A 22,392-nucleotide genomic window follows, 5' to 3' on the forward strand; every position below is an offset into this window, starting at 1 on the left:
TTTGATTTGTGTTTATTAAGTAAAGACCATAATGGAAGTTGTTGATGGGGTTTAAGTTATGATATAAAATGTCAAGAGGAAAATGATATTATTTATTGATTTACTCCTAAGTAGTTTTCTCTATGATGCTGTTAAATTTTATATTATTGTCTCATTGTTTTAATGCGGCAAATTATATTTTCGTGATGACTTTTAAAACCACATATTGAGTTCTGTGCCTGGACACAACCTCTGTGCCTTCAGCAGTCTGCACATTGACTGGCTGACACTCACCCAAAGAAGCTCTTCTGCTCCAGTTTAGAACCGCTGATCTCTTTTGAGAATAATATCTCATTTAGCAATACTGTGTTACTTACTATAACTGAAATGTGTCTCTGTTTCTGTCAACTCCAGAGTGTCTCCTAAGCAGCAGTCACCTCTTTGTTATCCTCCTGTCTAAGGTTTTCTTTTCCCTGGCTATATTGCTGTATGATCTGAGTGGGCTTGTTCCCCAATATCTGCAGTTCATCCCTTTGGTGGGACTATCCTGGAACTGAGTATGAGTTTTACCAAACACAAACATGTGCCTGAACAGCTTTTTGCTAGCTGTTGAGAGGGAGGGGATCTGTGCGAGCGGGCAGCTGAAAGAACAGTAACTCACCCTGAGGTAACTGGGCTGTTCTGTCTGCATGCTTTCTGTGGTGCCAGAACCTCTGTGGCTCTGACAGCCTGCTCTTCTGAGGCTGTGTTTGCAAGGAAATGGCAAACCTCTTGTGGCCATTTGATTCTTTTTTTTGCCAGAAGACAGCAGGGATAGAGGGTGAGAAGAATATTGAGGGCAATAGTGGAACATTGCAAAGCCTGTGGTATCTCTATGCCTGTGCTCTCAAGTTAAAATAAATAAAAAAATCCATGTGGCCAGCATATCTAAGATCTATGCTCACTGTCAGGAAACTAACCATTTCTTCTTTGGCATGAAAGACTTTAATTCACTTGTAATTTATTAATCCAGATTTGCACTGCAAAGAAGCCCTACTTATTTTCATGTGAAAAATAGAAGGGGATAGTTCTTAAGCTGCAGTTAATCACCTTAGCTCTGCTGAAGCTAAATGGAAGTTTGCCAATTTACACCAGCCCTAGCTTGATGTTAGTTGATATCAATCCAGCAGTTTAGGTTATTTTGAGAAAAATATATTGAGTGAACTTTGCATTGCATTTTATTTGCTTTTATAAACACCTGGTCAGTTTTCACATCTGGGGTTTTTTTGTTGTTTTTGGGAGGTGGGTTTATGTATCTACATATGTTTATGTAGAATGCTTGGATTCTAAAGCTTAGCCGTGCTGATCAAAAGCAAAACTCTGCTAACTAGAGCTATACAAACTCTCTCTTGCCTGTTTCTTGGTAATGCCTACATCCTTCTTCCCTCCTGCTTGTGCCCCTCATATATATGAATTCTGGAAAAGTTGTTTATATGAGATAGATTTCTGAAGTGATAAGTGTGGGATTTGTTCACTAAATGCCAATAAAATTGCTTCTCTTTAAATTCAGTTTATTTGTGCTTTTAAAGGTGCTGGGATTATTATTTGGGTATACATACATAGGTGACTAAAGCTCGTACAGCTTTTTGTAGGAATAAACCAGCCAAACTAGATAGATTAATTTAAAAATAAGTGTGCTTATTGATGCTTACAACTATTGCATACTGAGTATATAAATTGACATAGTACTGAATGACATCACTTGGATAGTGCATTTTATTTTATTCTGCAACTTAAGTTGGATCATATATTGTCAATTTAAAAAGACTAACTAAGAAAACAGCAACTGACTGAGATGTAGATAATGTTTCCTATGAATAGATTTAAAACTAGCATAACCTGAGTTTTGATATAAGGTGAGCAGGAGCTAATGAAGTTTAAGTGTATGCTTTAGAGAGGAGACAATTTAATCAGCTTTTCTCATAATCAGTAAAGTGGTCATGTAATGGCACTTAAGATGAAACATTTTAAAACTAATTTTAAACAAGATGTTGACAAAGCATGTAATTTGTGTAACTTCCTGACATAGATAATGTTGAAGATGAAAGGTTTAGTAAGTTCTAAAAATAATAAGGCATTTGAATGGCTAGTATTTGTGCTTACATTAGAGAAGAAAACAGCATTACAGGCCACAATCAACTGGCAGTAGTATTGAGTAGAAATTTCTTCCTATTGGAAACTACTTAATTGTACTGCTCAATTAGCTTTTACACAGAATTTCCAGCGTCTCCTGAAGCATCTGATAGTTGGCACTGCAGAAAATGAGATAACTTTGAAAATTATTACTGAGATGTTATAAAAGGGTATTATTTGCCCAGATGAGGTGTATAGTCACACATATATTAAGGCCTGCCAAGCCAAATCCATGCTAAAGTCATCTAACCTTGAGTAACATTTTTAAATAACATCTAGTAGATCTTGCTTTCTTCACTGAAAAATAGCTTTAACAAATATGTGCATGTTACATTTAAGTTACTTTCGGGGCTTCTTTGGGGAGCATGGAGAAGGAACGGAACGTCCGACTTTGGTCCTGTTCAGATATGGTGCTTTAGTTGTGTTGAGTGGACTTAACTGATGCAGAACTTTGCCCTTCCTCAAAATTTAGTTTTCAGCAAATTTTTATGGTTTCTTTAGTACTTCCACTGCTCGTGGACAGCAGTTGTTAGATGTCCTGACATTACACTCAATGACTGTACACAGAGTGTAGTTCATACACTTTTTTCCTCTCTGTGTTATTGATGCCTTTGGTCTTTGTCCCTGATCATGGACCTCAACAGATGGTTGTAAAAATTTGTGCATACAACATCAAAATATTGTTTGTTAATTATTCACTTGCTCTTCTTTGGAACAGGCAGGCAGCTTGACCAAACAGAATTCGTTGTCAGCTGGAGGTAACTTGTCATTTTCCTTTTCGAGTAATGACTCCAGGATTTCATCTTGGCTACAGTCTTCTGAAGACATGGAAAAATGCTCAAGAGGTAATGATATTTGAGGGAAGTTGAAAGTAACCTAATATTTCCTCTAGTTTTTCTGTGACAATGAGAGTACTACACTGTAAGTAGTCATTACAGTTAGAGTTTTCTCTGAAACTGGAGGGAGGGGTAGTTGTTTAACTGGTTGCTTGCTTGTTTTCAAAAGGACTAGTGATTTTGGATGTTGAGGTATCAATTGTGGGCACCTCTTCAAGGAACTTGTATGCATTTCAGTACATTTTTTTTTTTTATATATGAACATCACTTTCAGTAGTAAGATCCGAACTTTCTTAAGCTGAGTATTCAAAAAAGGGAAGCTTCCAAAATCTAATAATTTAAAAAGCACTAAATCTTTATACTTCTAAGTCACCTTCTGCTTTCATGCTTTCCTAAGAGCATGAAGATCTTTCTCACGTTGGTAATGTCTGTTTGATACTTATTTGGTAAAGTTCTACCCACCAGTGAGCTTTGGCTCTAATATAGAGGAGCTTCATCTCTAGCTCTGAATGTACAGTTCAGTCTTGATGCCTATGGCATGGTTACCCTCACCATGAGGAGCTCTGACTAGTTCCAAACTGCACCAAGTGTCACATTATTCTCATTTTTCTGCAGCCAGCTAGGATAAAATATCATGATCATCATACACACCATATAGATGCATTTCAGTATTTTGAATTTGAACTTGAAGATAGAAGGATACAAGCTTTTTATCCAGTCGTCTAATAATATGCTTTTAGTCAACAATTAACTTATACTAGTGACAATCAAAATAAGACTAACCTACAAAGTGAAAAAAAATTGAGTGTGTCTGTTACTTTAGGGCAACTGAAAATATTCTCTTGTTCAAAACAGACCTCTCCAACTGTCACACATATTTACTGGAAATGAACCAGCTGTTACAGAGCATGGATGTTCTTCACAGGACATATTCAGCGCCTGCTATAAATGCTATGCAGGTTTGTTGTTTAAAAAACAAAACCAAAAAAAGTTTTCCCTTGCAATTTCAAAAACCAACCCCAAATCCTAAAGGATTGAAGTATTTCTTCTTAGCTCTGCTAGTTTTATGTCAATCTGTATTATTTTTGTCCTGTGTATTGTTAAAAGGTTGGACCTTTTGAAAGTCCAAAGAAGGAAAAGAGAACACACAGGAGGTGGCGATCCAGAGTTGTCGGGAAAGAGGCTAAAGGAATGTTACAGGTAACTTCAGTCCTTTCAGTGCCCATCTTTCTCCAAATCTTAGTTATTGATCACTTCTTGGTGTAACCAGTTTAGGAAATATGAATCCTTTCTAAGTAGTGTCCTGTGCTAGCTCATTTGAAGCAGTAATATATCACAAATATGTTGTCATTGATAGCTGCAATAGGATCTGCGCTGTTACCTTCAGGAGACTGCCCATGTTTTTTACCATTGTTTTCGGTCTGCCTCCAATTTGAGGGGTTGCGGTGTTGGATTTTTTTTATCAGTACGGATATTTGCAAATTCTCCAGGTAGTTTTGTACACATTTGCATCCAAAGACCATGAGATTAGATACTTGTAAGTGGGGAAAAAATAGATAGCATATGCTACAGCTCTCAATGGTCTTGTTTCTTGGAGTTTTGCCAAATCTCCAATTATGATATCTTGGGCAAAGTCGTATCTATGGTTTCATTTGCCAGGTGTCATCCATTCCAAGCCTATTGGTAGTTGACAGTAGTTTTTCCATTTTTGGTGTCTCCAACATGTAACCCAGGTGGGTACAATAAAACAAAATTTTCTTTACAGTTTGTAAAAAAACATCACAAATGGCTCTCCTCCTTACAGGTGCCTTCAGTATTTTCTGCTCCTATGAGACTGCATGCTTCCAATCCTAACTTATCTACAATAGATTTTGTAGAGGAGAAAAATTATTCTGATGGCTCTGAAACATCATCAGAATTTACTAAAATGCAAGAGGACTTATGTCACATTGCACATAAAGGTAAATGAAATTGTCTTTCATATGTGGTTTTCTAGCATCACAATTTAAATAATTACGTGACTTCTGAGAATGCTTCCTGTTTAATGTTTACAAAAAGCAGAAAATGCCCTCCATTCCTTTAAGTCCCTTGAGGAATCGCAAATGTTGATATCTTGAGTCACTCAAAGTGGCTTAATCATCACATTTTCTTTTTTGTTTATTTAATAAAGGACATCCCTTTGGTTTATGTGCTAAAAACCTAGATTGCATTTTTTTGCCAAAAGGCAAAAATCCTAAAATCAATTGCTATAAACACAACAGCAGACTTATTGTCTCTTGTGTTTCAATGCACATGCATATGTGTGTATATGAGCACATGTATGTTTGTATATTCAGTGTGCTTCACTGTATTTCAGAGTCAACATTTGTTGGTGATGCAAGGGTTGCTATGGTAGTAACCTATTTTTAGTGAATACAGAAGAGTAAAATCATGTAAAGCAGCCAGAGGGGCAGCTTGACTAGAAATGTTTCTTCTCTCGGAGTCATTTTTCATTAGCAGTACTTTGCTCCATCACCCTTGCACCAGAACTATTTATTGTTTAAGTGATCTTGGTAAGGAAGGCACTTAAGCATTTATAGCCGAAAGACTTCTGGAAGTATTGACTCTGACCTCTTTTGCAGAAGATAATGGTTGATGTTATCAATAAGCATTCTTTGCTTGTTTTTCCCCTCTGGTGCTGATATATCTTGATTCCATTATGTAAGGAATGTATCTTAGTAGTAAACTTTATAAAAAAGTCAACTATAGTCAAAAATTATGTATGTTTTCTAAAAAGAGAAAAGAAGGGAGGGTGGGGTGCAGTTGGAAAAGTTGCTATTAAGCAGAGCAAAGAAATCACCTATTCAAGATCATCTTACCTGAAATGTCCACGTCAGAAACGTTGGTTAGATTGAGCCATGCATTCGAGGGGACAATTGACTTGGTACTATTTAATACTGTATTGTTTTATTAAGAGTACAAAGAATTTTTTTCCAAAGTTGCTTTATACCATTCCCCTTCCAAAAATGGTAGTGAAGAAAATTTTTGCTTTAGCTTTTGATACAAATGAAATAAAATGTAACATTAGTACTTTAGTATGTAATAATTCTTGAAAATTTAAGTTTGTGTACAACTTATTAAATGACATTTAAGGTCACAGAAGATTGTGGTCATGTCATCCACATATGACTAACAGAATAGATCATAGTGAATACCTCTTTCTCCCCACCCTCTGTGATGCTGTTAAAGATTTCTTCAGGTAGGTCAAAGTATGAGAATTAGCTTTGGTAATGGTTTGCAGTGCTGAACTATACCTTAAGAATATTTTCTTAGAAGAGTAAATTAGGTTACATCAAATATGCAATGAAGTGATGATGATCCAGGTTAACTCTGAGTGGATGATTAGAAGACAGAGAGATCAGAGATTTCTTGATTTTTGCTTAGATTTTGTATCTCCATTTCCCTGTAAATGGATACATTTTTGCATTTGCAGTTGTCATGACTATATTACAAGGCTTGATTAAGCCCTCAGAAATCCTCGCATTCTCCAGTTAGATGCATGTTGAAATTCTACATAAACAGATATTACTTGAATAAATTTTTATTCCTTGTGGTTAAAGAAAAAACGGTCTTAAAACTTAAAAAAAAAAAAAAGGTGCATTTTCCTTTAAAAAATCTAGTGATTTTAAAATTGCATGATCTGTTGTCTGATTTGAATGTTTCAGGCTGGTGATACTGGCTCAGGAAGGAGTAGAAGTAGCAGCGTAACCTGCACAACATTCAGGATCTGACCCTTTGAGTCACTAAATCATCTAACAAGCTGAAATTTTTTTATCCCAAAAAGAGATAACAAAACTCAACACCACAGTTGACTTGCTTGTGGGGAAACTACTAACCCTATAGCTGTGGCACAGTATGTGTTATAGCTGCTTTTATGATTTTTTTTCTATTTCATTTTTTTTCTTCCCTCTCTTCTTCTCCCCCCTCCCCCAGTGGAATTCTTAAAGGAATGTGGAATAGAGTCATGATCATCTGAAGATTCAAGCTAATTGGGGAACAAAAGAAAGTGAAGAGCAGATGTGGTTAGTTAGCTTTGTTGCCATCTGTCACAAATAATCAGAGTAATTTTGACTGTGGCTAATATAGTCAACATGGTAGCATTCGCCATAAACATTTATCCTACTAAAAAATCTACCCTATAACCTTGATTAATATTACTTGGTTTTAGTAACCCACCCTGGATCTCTCAACCTAAATTCTTGTTTCTGTCACCATAAATGATGTTTCATTGAAGTTTTACATAATTGGTATGTATACAATTGGTAGCTGTTTTTAACTCACTTTTTACAAAATGGTTCTAGTTTACTTCACCTTGAGGTCAGCTTTCAGCACCATATCTACAGAGAGAGAAAAGCTGAAGCAGATGCTGGAGAATGATGCATCCTCATCTCCATCGGCACAAATAGTTGGCTTGAAGAATGCCTTAACATCCGTAAGTAACATGCTGAAGTTCAGCAAGCTACATTGTCATCAGATACTATGTTTAAATTTTATAGTAGATAATTTCTGTTTCTTTAGTGTCTGTTCTGTGCTAGAATTTGCAGTATTGAAGCATAGTAAGTTGTTATATATGGTGTTTTTCAAAGACTCTTTCCTAAGTGTTAAAGGTATTGTGAAATCGCTGAAGTTTGATAGATTGATTTAGGTGTATGGTATAATCTGTATCATTTGATGTTAAGTATCAGAGGACTGTTCTGTGATGATGAGTCTACTTTCTCTTGAAACTTGCACTGTTTAATCACTCAGTTCTGGTAGGCTGCAGGTTTCCTTTTCTTTTCCTAAACAGTGCTCAAGTATTCACTGTATGACTTGGCATAAAATAAAGGTGAGAGTGGCTGAAAGCATGCAGCTGTCCCTTCTAATGCACTAGAGCTTCACCATTTCTGCACCAAGACACTGCAAAGCAAATTCAAGTACAACTTGCTTATATTGACTTCCAAGCTTAATTATCTGTTAGTCATCTAAAAGCAGTAATGGTAATGGAGCTGTTAGGGCAGAGTTCTAAATGACAAAAGATTGTGCTCTTTAAAAAGGCGGGGGGTTTTGATTGGTGTGCTTTTTGTAATTGGTTGAGACCAGAACTTTCAGGTTGGTCATGTTTGAACATGTCAACCAAACAGTGATCTGGTTTCAGAGCAATGAGGGCCACCATTACCGTGGTCTTAAAATTTCAGTGTTTGTTGCAAATTCCTAATCAGAGGCAGAGGTGACTCTCAGACATTGATAAATGTGATATAGGTCATCTTATAATTTTTTCAGTATGAAAGCTTCTCCTTGCTTAACAAAAGCTGCAGATGGTTATAGTTTTTTAGGTATATAACATGCCCCTTTGTCTAGACCTTTCGAGGTCATGATGTCTTCATTTTATTTAGAGAAAGCTGAAACCTGTTGCATAATAACTATAGTCACTCACTTGCGCTTCTTTGTTTTTGGCTTTCAGATGTTCCACTTCTGATATTTGAATAGGTGACAATTATTTTTCCAGTGTTCTTTGCCTACCATTTTATTTAAAAATTCCATTTTAAGATTTCAGAACTCAGTGAATAGTCAGCTTAGCATGATTTTTTTTTTTCTGAGCAATGAAATTCTGTTATGCATCTTCATCTTATACATCTCTTTTAAAAGTCATGCTCTTAGGTCTTATCTAACACTTAATAAGCCTTTTGTGGCCCATCCAGAAGTGATCTGTGAGCCTTGGCAGTTTCAGCAGAGGTTAACACCTGTGAGAGCTATTCTCAGCCTGCAGATCTGTAAAGCCATGATGCCAACAGAAATTTTCTCACCCTGTATGGTAGAGAACCTGTAGGAGAAAGGAATAAGCTTCCTTTGAAGACATATGGAAGCACAGATATGATAAACTTGACGTATTTCTGAGACTTCCTTGCAAGAGAGTCCTGCGTTGGTGACTTTGACTTAGTGTTTGTTGTTGTTCATTTCAGTTTGTTTTCTGTACATGAGTAACAAAAAACCAGACTCACGGGTTGAAAGCTATCAAACATAAGTCTGTTTTGCTCTCATCAGCCTGGTAAGGGAAGAATAGTGAACAGATTTAAAGTGGATAAAGCACCACAAAATTAGCATCTCTGCATCTGCTTTTCCCTCATTAAGATAGTATCCTTGATTTATACATAGTCTAAGAAAAGTAAATACAGAATGGGGTAAAGTACAATATTTTTATTTTTGGAGGAGGAAGACGACAACAGAAGGAAGAAAACACTTTGTATCAAATAATGAAAATTAGAAGATGCTATTACAGGAAAGCTGTGTAAATTCTTTGTTGCACTTTTTTGATGTTGTAGGTATAACACAATGCTGTCCATCTGAACGCTTTACACAGAAGTGATATGTGCCTGTATGGCAAATTCAGACTACACATTCTGTAAAGCCAGAAAATACTTTCTCCCCTCTTTCATCACTTTGAGCTCACTGTCTTTCCTGCCCTCAAGAATATTTCCAACAAAAATTACTGTCAAAATCAGAAAAATTTGTGGGACAAAGCAGATGCATAAACAGCAGGGTTCTCCACATCTTAGTATTGATTCAGATCACTGAAGTGGGCAGTAAGTCTTCAAGATTGTTCCAAAATTAGTAACCCAATCTTTTTTTTTTTCCCAGAGATATTTTCATTGCAGGCAGGGTTGCATTCTTTTCCTACAAGTCTATTCCAACTGATGTGTGTCCATCAGATGCACCCAGCATGAGTAAATAACGTGTAACAAACATGAGTTTGCAGTAGAGACTTTTTATTCCGATCATTGCCGTTATAAGTTGATACGACGCAAATTGTACCTGTGCCTGTCTGAATTTAAGTCTTATTTCTCTGTCAGTGGAAGGCAAAGGGAACTGTCAGTATACCAGGCTGATAGAAAAATCAAATGATTTTGGATGTGGCAAGAGTAAGAGTTAATGTTTAGAGAGGCTAGGTTGGAGATAGGAATGAAGGAAGGGAGCTTGAAAAGAAAAAAGGTGCACAACATTCATTTATAACCTATTCAATCAGCTTGCAAAACCTGGTAACTTGAAATATCCCTGCCATTTTGGGCTTTTTTTTCCCCTCCATTTATGTGTCTTTTCTCTCATACTGGACAAAAATAATATTAATTTGAGAGATAAGGAACAAGGTTTGAAGCATTTATAATAAATGATTTGCTAAAGCAGTAAAAAATCATGTGGTGGTGGTGTTTTATGCTACACTTTATAAATATTCTTTGCCCCTTTTTACACAATAAAGCCACATTGAAGTTAGTTGAGAGAACTTTATATCCCCGATATTTTTGTTAAATATTCCAGGCAATAGCACAAAACACAGATCTTAAAGACCGGTTACGCAGAATACATGCCGAATCTATGATCCTTGATTCAGCATCTAATGCAAAATCAAGTCCAGATTTGGTGAAGGTGGGTATGGATTTCCTCTTTCAGTGATGTCTGTTCCTCAGGCCCCTACATATAGACAGTGCTGCATTGTGTCCTGTTCTTCATGTCTTCCCTATGGTGCATTGTGTTAGTAAAATGAGTCCGCTTTCATGGTTGAGTCATTTCTGATGATGCATTGTGTAACATTTGATTTCAAAGACTTGCCTTGCGAGCAGTTTTCCATTGCTTTTTGCTACAGTCTCCTTGTGTTCTCCCTTGCCTCCTGCTCGCTTCCTGTTCAGCATGAACAGAGCTGCTGCCTGGTTACCCTCATGCTACTGTTTCTCCCCACCTTATTCCCTCATTCACTTTCAAGTTCTGTAGTTCTTTCTGTTGCCTGTCTACATATTGTTAGCCCAGAATGCTGGCTACCAGTGTGGCTTGTGTGTGGTTTAGAACAACTATCAGACGTTTCCATGAAAGATCAAAGAAATGAGATGTACAAGAGCCCTTTCAGCCATTTAGTTTTCTTTGTGTGAAGCCAGGGTGTCTTCTATGTATCCAGTTAGCCAGTTTGAGATTTACTGATGTTCAGACAGTTTTTTGACTTGTTGCAGAATGCAGGTGAATATGGTGTATTTATAGGTCATAGGATCTAGGTGGTAATGGTGCTAGTGAGGGAAGCAAGAACTGTGTTATTTCTGATGGATTTTCCTAAATGTTAACTCATATGGAAACTTCTGCTGTGCTTGTAGTATAAATCTTTCATTAAAACTTGAGTGGATGTAACATTGGGGGATTTATATAACTTATTATTTCCTTTTATTTTTAAAGACAGTTAAGTCATTCCATCTGTTCACTTCTGGTTTAGTCCTGTTTTAGTAGGGTTGTGTTTTGGTCTTATTTAGCTGGGTTTTTGTTGGTGTGGTTTTTGGGGGGTTTTGGGGGGTATTTTTTGTTTTTGTTTGTTTTTTTCTTTAAGGTTGTTGATCATTCTGATGCCTTTTACTTTCAATCCCCTGACAATTTGAACAGCATTTAAACTGCTATCCAGACAAGCATTAATGCATTGGTTTTTAGTTTCAGGAGTTCTTTATTTTCTTATTTAGTGGAGGTCCCTGCAATGACAACAGATTATTTCTGAGACTTGTTCTATGCACTGTATATATACACACAATAAAAATAGCTTTCAAAAGGTCCTTTAGAGATTTCATTCACAAATTTCCCCTGGCATACTTTGGGATGGAACTTAAGGATATATACTTATACTGGAGAAGTTTCATGTTAGGTTTGTCTGAGGACTATGATACAGTAGTGCTGCTGTGAGGAAGGCAGGGCCACTGCACAAAACTTGGCTTTAAATGATACATCGGGTGCTATGATAGTCATGAGAAAATTGAAGCAGTATGAAGTAGTATCTCAAGCCTTTGCATAAGGTAAAAGTTTAGTTTGTCTATTGGGCAGTTTATGTTGTAGTTTATTAATGCCAGAGTGGGAACATGAAAGAAGACAACATGAAACTCTCATGTGATAGATATAAAAACCTGCTGTTCTTTTAATGAGCCTTTCCTGCACACTTTCCTTCTCAGATTCAAAACAGTAATGGAAATAATGCCGGTAGCAATGCTCATGTGTATGAGTTCTGGGGTTTTTTTTACTTATAGGCTAGTGTAACTGCCTTCCCACAGAAGCAGCAATGTTGAGGTTTCCTCTTTTCTTGCTGCTTTATCAGAAGTATATATCTTTTAAAAAAAAAAATTGTGTATGATGACAGTTTGGTTTGTTACCATGTCACCATTATCAGCACGTACTGAATAACATTCCATACTATAGTAAAATCTACCAGCAGAAAAGCTTTGAAAGAAGATTTGTCAGTTTGATTATAGACTTGTCAGATTGTTCATTACGTTGTTCTGAAAGTAAAACACTACAGTTCCTGCAAAATTATGATAGGGCAGTCATGGTTACAAGTTAGTAAAGCATCTTATGCAGAAAAGCTTGAGAGAAGCTAATACGCTCCTTTGGGCCAGCTAGCCCAAAAGCTTTCCTTAGCGTTGGTGGGGTTATCAAGCAAAACAGTAGTGCACAATCTTCTCCAATTCTTTTACTGCATCCACAGAATGAACCAAGTCTCACTGGCCACCCCACCTTTGCTAAGCCACCTTTTGGAACTCTGCTGATGCCAATGATCTGCAGAGCTTCCATGGGAGGAGTTACCGAGATCTCTGTGGCAGTCAAACATGCCTGCAGAAGCAAAAGCAATGTACTTACCTGGCTTTGATAATATGCTGGGTTTGATTAACACGGAGCTATTTCGGGTGTGGATCTGAAGGAAAGCTTTCCGAAGCCCAGCACGGAAAATTATCTAGTGAAGAAAGAGCTGGGAAAGTATTGCTGTTATATAGAAAGCAACTTTGCTACTCTGAATTTGGTATGCTGCTGCACCACAGGCTTTGTGTTAAGCAAGGCCTGAGAGGAAAAGACTAATTCATTTGCTATGATCAGAAGGGAATGTGAATCTAGGATATAATATAAAGAGATGGGAGCTTTGTTCTTTTGGGGGCTTTTTGATGATATGCTTGTGTATATCTGGCTAAGTCACTCAAATATCAAAGCTTTTTTTTTTTTTTTTTTTTTTTTTTTAAGGAAAAAGTACATACCATGCCATAACTGATTTACTGAATATGCATTGCTTTTTTTCCCTTCATTTTTTTTTCTTCTTCTCTTTGGTCTGTTTTACTTTGGTTTTAAATCCCTCTTTGAAACACATGCTACCTTACTAAATTGGAGAGGAGCATGTGCAATCTTCTCCCAGTGTTTTTAAGTTATGTGACTGGAATTGCATGCATGAATACTATTTGTGTTGGTACTTCTCTCAAAACTTTTTATTTCTTTTAAACAGGAAAATGCGAGAGAAGAAAGCAGAGGTCTGGTTCACCAGGTCTCCAATGAAAGCAGACTGTCTATAGCTGACTCTCTCACTGAATTTTTTGATGCACAGGAAGTCCTACTGTCTGCTAGCTCTTCAGAAAATGAGGTCTGAGCATAAAGATTGACATCATTCTGATGTAGTTTCTTATCTGCTACTTGACATGCAGACTTTGAGTGCTAACTGCACATCAGATGACTGCCAATAAATTAAAATTTTCAGAACATTTAGAAATTAATATGCTGCATGTATTTATTGTCATTGTATCTTCACAGTAAAATGTAACAATTATTATGGAGAAGTGTCATATGCACATTAAGGCAAATAGCAATTAGGTAGCTAGTATGCAGATACTGCATATATTGTACTGTCTGCCTTAAGTCATTATACAGGAGCTTAAGAAATGGTATCATAGACATATATATTCATACCTGTCCTTGTGGTACCTGTATGTACCTTGGGGTCATACCTCGTTTTGTCACCTCTCTCTGACTCCATAAAACCTTGGCTTTTGCTATGAGGAAAGCTGCCTTACCTGTGGGGCGAAGAAGATGAAGCATGTCTCCACTAAAAGAATAGCTGAATTTTCAATGATGGTGATCTTTTCCAAACTTAATTGTGTCTTCTTAGGACTTGTTATTACTTTCCTGTAATACTGAAACACAGCTTAAACAGTTCAAATCTATTAAAATAATAATTGCATCTGAAAGTAACAATTTTCATGTGCAAATGGGGTTACTTTAATGAGTGATGTATCTTGCTTATTTCCCCACCCCACACTCAGGTATCAGATGATGACTCATATGTAAGTGATATCAGTGATAATGTCTCGGAAGATAACCTAAGCAATGACATGGAGAATGAAAGACAAACTTTAGGTAAGTTCGGTGTTTTATTATACCATGTTTTGAGAATTTTGTTTGTTTATTTTTGGGATATTTTTTTCTTCTCTTACTGGAAATAATTTGATATTACAGGTTTTGAGATGTCACTAGCCTGTGTGTTTTCTCTTACAGCCTCAGATTAGTTTTGAACAACACATTCTGGCTAATCTGATTAATAGGGCCTGGAAAATGTTGATTAAGCGGATGGTGGTTCTGTATCAGCAGAGAAACACCTGTTTTCTTGGCTTCTTTGGTGCAACTCCCATTCCTTTTCAATTCCTGTCATGGCCACAGACTTTTTCAAAGTAGCAAGGCCTAGCTGCTTGCTTTTTTTTCTGAAAGTAATTTTCTTCTTGTCACTCTTTTTTTTCAGTCTGTGATTTAACAACCCCATTCACAGTTCCGTTGTTTTTAGCAGAACTCAGTGTTTAAAGGAACATTAGAATAATTGCACGCTGGCAGGCCTGGTGTATGACCATAAGGATTTCTTTTTTGCATGTTTTAATCATGATAGTCTTTTTAGTACATAAGCTTATTTAACTGTCTTGCTAATTAGAGACGGAATCAAAGAAAGAGGGAGAAGAATTTGTCATAACAGACTAATTGGCTTTGTGCCTTCAACTCCTTTCAACTAATCACAACGTTCTTCCCACTCTATCAATATATTTTTATCTTCAAAATTGCTGAACGATGGTTTCTTACTAGCAGCTGTTTCCTGATCATTTCCAAGGACCAGTGGATCCCTATGAACTTGGGTAGTTTGAAATGCCTGGAGATCTGTTGTATGCTGTAACTGTTTAAAAATTAAGATTTTTTAATTTTTTTTTTTAAAAGGAAAGAATGCAAATTGATTTATCTCAGGATCTGGACCTTAGAAAACTGTACTAGTGTGGCTGTTCATCTTCTTGTAACAAAGGCTATTACTGAAGCTCTTCCGTATTAGCAGCACCTCCACGTGCTTCTGGTACCTGCTATTTCTGGGCTTTGGGCAGCCTGCCACTCCCATTAATAGCAAACGGGATGTCTTTTTCCTCCAGGGCTTTAGCTGAACCATAAATTGTGGGATTATGATAAAATCCTCTGGCCACTGTAATGTAGAAGGTCAGACCAGATGATGATCATGGTTCACTCTGGCCTTAAAAGTCATTGAGTCTAGCTGGAGGTCAGATGTCTTAATCTCCTTTAGCATTGTTGCTGGCCATTTGTCATAGTTCTTGCAAACCAGAACTGCACGGGCTTTTCTTTTCAGGGAGGGTAAACCTCACTGTATAGAAAATTTGGTATCTGAATATCTTAGTTGTTTCTGTACTTCGTTTTGCCAACAGTTTACCCCAATTAATGGGCTGGTCCAGATATGTAGTTCAGTCAATTAGTATTCTGCTTTTAATCAGAAGCTGTCAAAGGACATAGCCAAATCCCATTTCAGGGAGCTCTTTTGAACAAGGATAAATCTTTAGCATTTGCATTTTTCCTCTCCAGAGATCCCATTGGCCCTGAGGTATCTAAGGAGGCATCCTTCTTTTTGGCCTCTTCTGATATTAAATAAATTCTTCCAAGAGGGAAGTATAAGGGCCAACCCTCTTCATTCTTAACAGCATAATTGTTCCACGTAGATTTTCTTGATTCATAGTGCCCATGCCATTTTTATGCAAAAAGAAAGAGATAGCCAGTAGACTGCAAATAGTTCACCTGTCCTTGTTACAGTAACTCGGCCATATGAGATATTAGGACCTTAAGTTTGTAAATGGCAGAAAAGATGGAAACTTCTTCCTCAAAACTTTGAGGCTGCTGATTACGCTTGAAAACCTTCATCTGAGGCATGGACTAGCACACGTGGCCCTGATGAAGAAGTTAGCCCTTGTGGTTATCTGTACTTTGTCACTGTTAGAAGCACTGCTGATACCATGCTTACATCAGTGGACCAGCAGAGGAAATACTGGTTGAAGTCATGCATTTAAGGGCAGGGATTCTTCGGGCGTGTGCAGCACAGAAAAGATGTGCTGCTCAGTGCTGTTTTAATTCCTCCAAGACAGCTATGTGAGGAAAGCCACTGATACCTGAACTGATTGTAGGGCAAGAGCTTCCTAAGGTGCTTTTAAGGATGTGTAAAGATAAAATATATTCTTGTAGTGGCAACCGTATTCCTCTCTGAAATGAGACTGATGTACAGCTAAGAAATGTAATCACTTCAGACTAGTGCCTGTTGCAGAAGCTTGTAGCTCTATTTTGATCATGCTACAAATCATTTTATGGCACATTTAGAAGTATTTATCCTGTCCCAATTGTTGTGTCATAGCAACACAGACCTCAGATATTCATGTCAAGGACTCTTGACATGAGTTCTGGGGTTGGTTTTGTTGGGTTTTTTTTAGTTTGGGTTTTTTTAATCTTCAGCAAACCCATAGCTCCACAGTTGCGTCAGCTTTTCCACCTTTAAAACAGACCATTTCTCCATCAATGTGCGGGAGTATCTAATAGCTAACATCACTAAAATTTTTTAGATGCTAAGCATTATGGGGAGCACTAAGGAAAAATCTGCATGTAAATCTGTAGTGGAGTAAATTTTCCTGGTAGGAGTATTCAAAAAAAGTAGGAAAAGATAGGTAGGAGTTGTTGTTATGCTTGGATCTGTAAGTTACGCCTTGCCTTCTGAGAAGTGTCAACTTAATTGAAGCTCTGTCAAGGAGGGAGGTTTTATGTCACTTAAACTGATAGGAATCCATCTCCATTACAAATAAAATAGTTATAATATTTACTCTTTCAAATTCAATGGAAAGCCTGAGCCTTTCTTATAGCCTTTAAGGGGAAGGAAGGTCATTTTTTATGCATCTTTTGTACCTGGCATTTACCTCAGTTAACATACAGAAATTAAAATCGTGTTCTTAGTTTTATCATTTTTATGATATCTATCTTCAAACCACAAGTGAAATACTTGGATGAATTGTGAGGGTGGAAGGAAGTTTTGACAGAAAAAAGATGGTTGCGTTTCAGTGTATGTTTGCAAAAGGGGATGGAACTGAATGAACAGTGAATTGACTTGTTCTGCCACTTCCTTTTCAGACTGTATTTCTGAAAGTGGAATTGGATGCAATTCTAAACGGAGAACATGTTTACCAGCTCCATGTCCTAATACAAGTAACATCAGCCTATGGAATATCCTGAGAAATAACATAGGAAAGGATCTCTCCAAAGTAGCCATGCCTGTTGAATTAAATGAGCCACTTAACACCCTTCAGCGTCTCTGCGAGGAGCTGGAGTACAGTCAACTACTAGATAAAGCAGCGCATACTCCTAACCCATTTGAACGAATGGTAAATATGTTATTCCAAATACTTAGTAACATTTGATATAATTAGAATAAATATAAAAACAATCTGCTGAAGAAATGAAGATGTTCTGTTCTGTTTTTCTCCCAGCTGAGAGAGGCAGACTTTCCGAACGTGTCTGTACATACTTACATACCCGCTATTTTTGACTCTTCAGCATAATTTCTGTTGCTTTGTCAGCAAGTCTCTGCTGAAGTACCTTGCTGTCCTGCAAGTTTAAACAATGTAGTGGTTTACTTCTGGTTTGCAGGTCTTAATCAGCAAGATTAAAAATTTACAGCCAAAAGGGACGGGGGGAGGGGTGTTGAACTACTTCCCTGTTGAGTATAAAAGCTACAATATATCTTTTTTTAAGGGTGACTAATCTAGTAACACATTTGTGCATAGAGGATGCTGGATCTTCCAGCCCTATGCTACTGTGATAGCTTTATATTAACTAAATAAACTCCGTTAGTTTTATTAACTGGCTTTGTGAAGGTTTGGTGTTGATTCAAAATGTTCAGGATCTCAAAACCAGGCAATATGAATGTGTATTTGGTACAATAATGGTGTCGTCATCTGCCAGTGCAGAACCCTGAATTCAGCATTTGGCAGAAGAACAAGGGAAAAATGCATTTTTGTTATTCTGCTTCCAGGTACACGAGAACTACTTAACATGTAAGCCTGTAAATAAACAACTACAAGCCCTCTAAATTCTCTTAAATGGAAGCTATGGATTTTCCCTTAAACTGAATTACGCCTTTGCAACTCAATATATCTTACCTTAAAATGAGGTTATTAATGTAAGCAGTCATATTATAACTGCTGTTTGAAAAGACTCTTGCTTCATTCTGACAGTGCAAGGGTTACAATTTAGTGTCTGTTCCCACCTCCTGACAAAGTGCGTGGCTATTAACTGGGCTTTTAGGTGCATAGCTTGTTTTGTTCTCTTGAGAACATATGTTAAAAGGAAAAGGAAATGAGCAGTAGCTGTTCATATGGGAGTGAAAAGAAGCCTTTTCCCTCCTTCCCACACCCAAGCATCTGGAATTTACCTCAGAATGGAGTATTCTTTGCCTTTGAGAATTTCCTGAGGCAAAATTAATGGTAGCTGTTGCATAGTAATTGCAATAGTTCATAAAAGAGCCATTCTGAAGTGGATTCAGTTTCTGAAATTGTGAAAGGAGAGCATCTACACTTTCATAAGATGAGGAAAAGGGAGAAAAAATGGTACAAAAGAAACCTGTGTCTCAATCATAATCAAGAACAGTTTCATGATTAGGTAATAGCACACAGTAGATAACAGGCAATTCAATTCAAACTGCATTAGAAATAGCAAACTTGGTGAAAACTCATCCAATGCTTCCTGTGCCATGTTTAGGAAAAGGATAGTTGGTAGATCCATAGAATCACAGACCATAACTGTACAAGCCAGTTATAATACAAAATCTAGCAGTAATTTTTAAGGTTACTGCTTTGAACTGTGTTGCAGAATGCTAAGCTGTTTCAAACAGTTTTCAGAAATACTGTTTTCAGCTGATGAAATTTGCAGCGTTTGACCCTAATAACTCCATCCCTGGACCATTGAATGACTCTCTGAAAACTGAATAATTCTGTAATGAATGAGGTAGTGCTTAATTTGCAGGAGGCATGCATGCTTGTAGTCTGCAAATGATGGGAAAAATACAGAATCTGATGTCAGGATAAGACCTTATTTTTTTTTTCCCTTCTGTTAAATCAGAATGTATAGCAAAAATTGTGCATGGCTGTGGTAAATTCATTACTCAAAATTCCACATATATTGTTCCCAGGTGTATATAGCTGCATTTGCAGTCTCTGCGTATGCATCCAGTTACTACCGAGCTGGAAGTAAGCCATTTAATCCTGTGCTTGGAGAAACCTATGAATGTATTCGTGAAGATAAGGGTTTCCAGTTCTTTGCGGAACAGGTACTGTATGCTGCAGCCCTTAGATTTGCTACTTGATAAACTGCTTAATTCTAAATGCAGGGCTGGAATCCTCTGGAATTAAACAAAATACAAAATTACTGTGTGTAACCTGAGCCCAGCAAAACTCAGGAGACGCTGCAGAATTATAAATGAGGGAAATTGGGTTTTGAGGAAAGTCTACTAACTCTGGGATGGAACATGACAACCAACAGCTGACACACGAGAAGCAAAGGCTGGCAGGCTGCCTACTCCAGTAACTAGATAACTTGGTTAAGTAGAGTGCAATTCCCCATGCTGAAATCTGATCACGACTGCAACAAGCATTCACGTTCTCGTCATTTTCTTTTGTGCGCTATCATTAAAAATACTGTATCTTCAGCTGCTTAATGTCTTCTTTTGTAACAAATATTTCCCCTGCATAAGTCAGTCAATCGCTAGTATTTTCTGTGGCACCATGAATATTTCTGCTTCCTACCCAAATACCTTGTGAGGTAAGCCTTTCAAATCTGGTACCACAGCTTAGTAGGTGAATGATGTATACAACACATCAAGTTCTGAGGGTTTATGAAAATAATTTCCCAATAGGAGAATAATTATTAAGTATGGGTGAAAAATATTAAATTTAAACCAGGCAAGTTACCAAAATTGCTAAGCTTGAGACATATGTTACAAAGAGATGAAACTTAAATATTCTGGTACCTAGCCCAGTAAGAATGATTGAAAGCTGTCTCATTCTGTCTAGACATAACAAAAAAATCTATAAAAAGTGCAGTTGGCAAGGGTGTACAACCTAGAAATTTGATGAGAGAAAGCCTTCTAAGAGGCTTCCTTTAGGAAAAGAAAAGTGGGTTTGACCACCTCTGAAGATACAACATTTTGTACTTTAAGTTTTAGAACTGACAAACAGGAGTGCTATGTTATCTTTCCTTAGTCTTGGGAAATGTCACGGGCAAGAGTCAAAACAAGGTGGGGGGAGCAAAACAGTCAAAGCAAGAATCAAATTTAAAGTTCAAGTAATGTATCTGGTTCTTCATTGTGTTACTTCAGTTCTAAGACGATGTGTATAGAGCACTGCAGTAGTGAATAAAGGTTGGTACTGAGATTAATGTTAGATTGAATTAAAGGAAGAGATTTTCCCCTGAATATTGGATAAATCAGTAAAAAGGCTACTTTTTCTAAAAAGGAATTTTAATACATGAGGGGGTGTGGGCTGTTATGCACTTATTAGAACAATAGTTAAGTTTATAGGGTGGTAAAGTTACTGTAATAGTGTGGGGTGGAGGAGTATTAGGAAGGGAGGATGGTATAGGAGGAAAGAAGGTTCATGCAGTTTGCAAGCTTTAAATATTTCTCTTTGCATCAGGAGCTGTTGCTTATTGCTTGTTTGCGCAAGCATTTTGATGCTTACTCTAGATAACTTGTTAGTGCACATAGTACATAATCCATGAAATAGATAAGCAAAATGTACAAAATAACAGATATTCTGTTCTATTACTGGAGTAAGGTTAGAATAACTCTACTTAGCTCCATGACCTTACTTGGGAATTATAACAGTTCAAGTGAGAGCTAAGTTTAACCTATGAATTATAGTGACATCTGGGGTTAATCTGAGTGCAGTGTGTGAGAGAGTGTGTTGCTCTTGGTGGATTAGGGCATAGCTGAGAGTAATTAGTACTTTTGTCTTTTTTTAACCAAGTAGAGGATGTTCAGTAAATAACTGCATGCCTGCAGAAAAAATGCTTGATAATAGATTTGCAAAATGAGTAACAAAGAAGAAAGCAAAACTGCCTATGAGGCATGTAGGTGGTTAAGAAATTAAATTCATAGTGGGAAATAGCAATTTGACTTGAAAATAAAGTTGTCTGTGAAAAGAACAGTAGGCATCACGCATCAAAGAGTTGGTCCTGGTCAGTTGTTAATCATGTTCACCCAGAAGGGAGAATTTACAGCCAGCCATGGAGGAGTGGCTGCTTTCACTTTGTGAAGTTACTTTACTATTTTGGTGGTTGCCCTAATTCATGTATGTGCTATTACCCACGGCTGATAAACTGCAGCGCACATGGTTAGAGTTTCGCACTAGAAACACCTGAGGTGTCACTACCACAGTAGCAGTGGTTGCTAGATGGAATTTCATGGCTTGATTTCTCCACCTGTGGCCCCCTCAGAGAGGGTGATCGCTATCTCCTCCCTCAGAGTCAGGGTCTTGAGGGTATTTATGGTACAGAAGAATTTGGCCTTTTTTTTAATTTTTTCTTGTGCTTGAAGTACAGCTTCCATTAATATATTAAGGGAGCCCTAAGGGTAAGTGTAATTATCACATTAGAGACAATGTACAAAACATATAGTTAGATTTTTCACTCGATGAACACAATTCACAGACCTTTTAAAAGAAGTGCTTCCCGTTTCTTGCAAGGCTTCTTAGGTCTCAGTACCTTATAAATCTCACTGACTCCCCCTTCAGGACACAACTGCAAAAGGAAAGTAAATGTTGAATTTGTAAGTGCCATATATGAATGGAAAACGAAGGGAGGGGGAACAAAAAACGACCAAAATGACTGTTCAAGTGTTAATATATCCATCTTTTTTTTTTTTTCCCTCTTTTCATGTCGTGCTATTAGGTCAGTCACCATCCACCTATTTCTGCATGTCACGCTGAGTCTGTGAATTTTGCTTTTTGGCAAGGTAACTCTTCAGTCTATCACTTACTTTTACAATGTTCATAGGATTTTCATTGGATGTCTAACATGAAATATCCAGAAATTGGGAAAAGGTGAAATTTCCTGCTTAAATTGTATTAGAATGGCTTTAAGAAGTGCCTATACTTTTTGCATGCTTCTTATTTGGATGTTCTGCCATAATAAAAATGTTGTTCAAGGTGGTTTTTTTTTAATAACATTAATTGATTATTCTTTTCATGTACAAATATCTGCAGTTCTTTAAAAT

General features: G+C 37.1%; 1 protein-coding gene across 3 annotated transcripts in view; it reads left to right on the forward strand.

Moving 5' to 3' along the window:
- OSBPL3 (oxysterol binding protein like 3) overlaps nucleotides 1-22,392 on the forward strand; it is a 92,522-nt gene that overhangs the window by 53,988 nt on the left and 16,142 nt on the right. For 2 of the 3 annotated variants that reach the window (XM_054816793.1, XM_054816794.1), the window contains exons 8-17: nucleotides 2,870-2,996; nucleotides 3,843-3,946; nucleotides 4,095-4,187; nucleotides 4,792-4,948; nucleotides 7,328-7,458; nucleotides 13,285-13,419; nucleotides 14,096-14,189; nucleotides 17,256-17,506; nucleotides 19,312-19,449; nucleotides 22,068-22,131. In XM_054816793.1, coding sequence (XP_054672768.1) covers nucleotides 2,870-2,996; nucleotides 3,843-3,946; nucleotides 4,095-4,187; nucleotides 4,792-4,948; nucleotides 7,328-7,458; nucleotides 13,285-13,419; nucleotides 14,096-14,189; nucleotides 17,256-17,506; nucleotides 19,312-19,449; nucleotides 22,068-22,131 — 1,294 coding nt within the window. Of the gene's footprint in view, nucleotides 1-2,869; nucleotides 2,997-3,842; nucleotides 3,947-4,094; nucleotides 4,188-4,791; nucleotides 4,949-7,327; nucleotides 7,459-10,316; nucleotides 10,425-13,284; nucleotides 13,420-14,095; nucleotides 14,190-17,255; nucleotides 17,507-19,311; nucleotides 19,450-22,067; nucleotides 22,132-22,392 lie in introns of all 3 variants that reach the window. The other variant, XM_054816792.1, reaches the window with a different exon arrangement.

The sequence above is a fragment of the Grus americana genome, chromosome 2 (assembly GCF_028858705.1).
Source record: "Grus americana isolate bGruAme1 chromosome 2, bGruAme1.mat, whole genome shotgun sequence".
NCBI classification, from domain to species: domain Eukaryota; kingdom Metazoa; phylum Chordata; class Aves; order Gruiformes; family Gruidae; genus Grus; species Grus americana.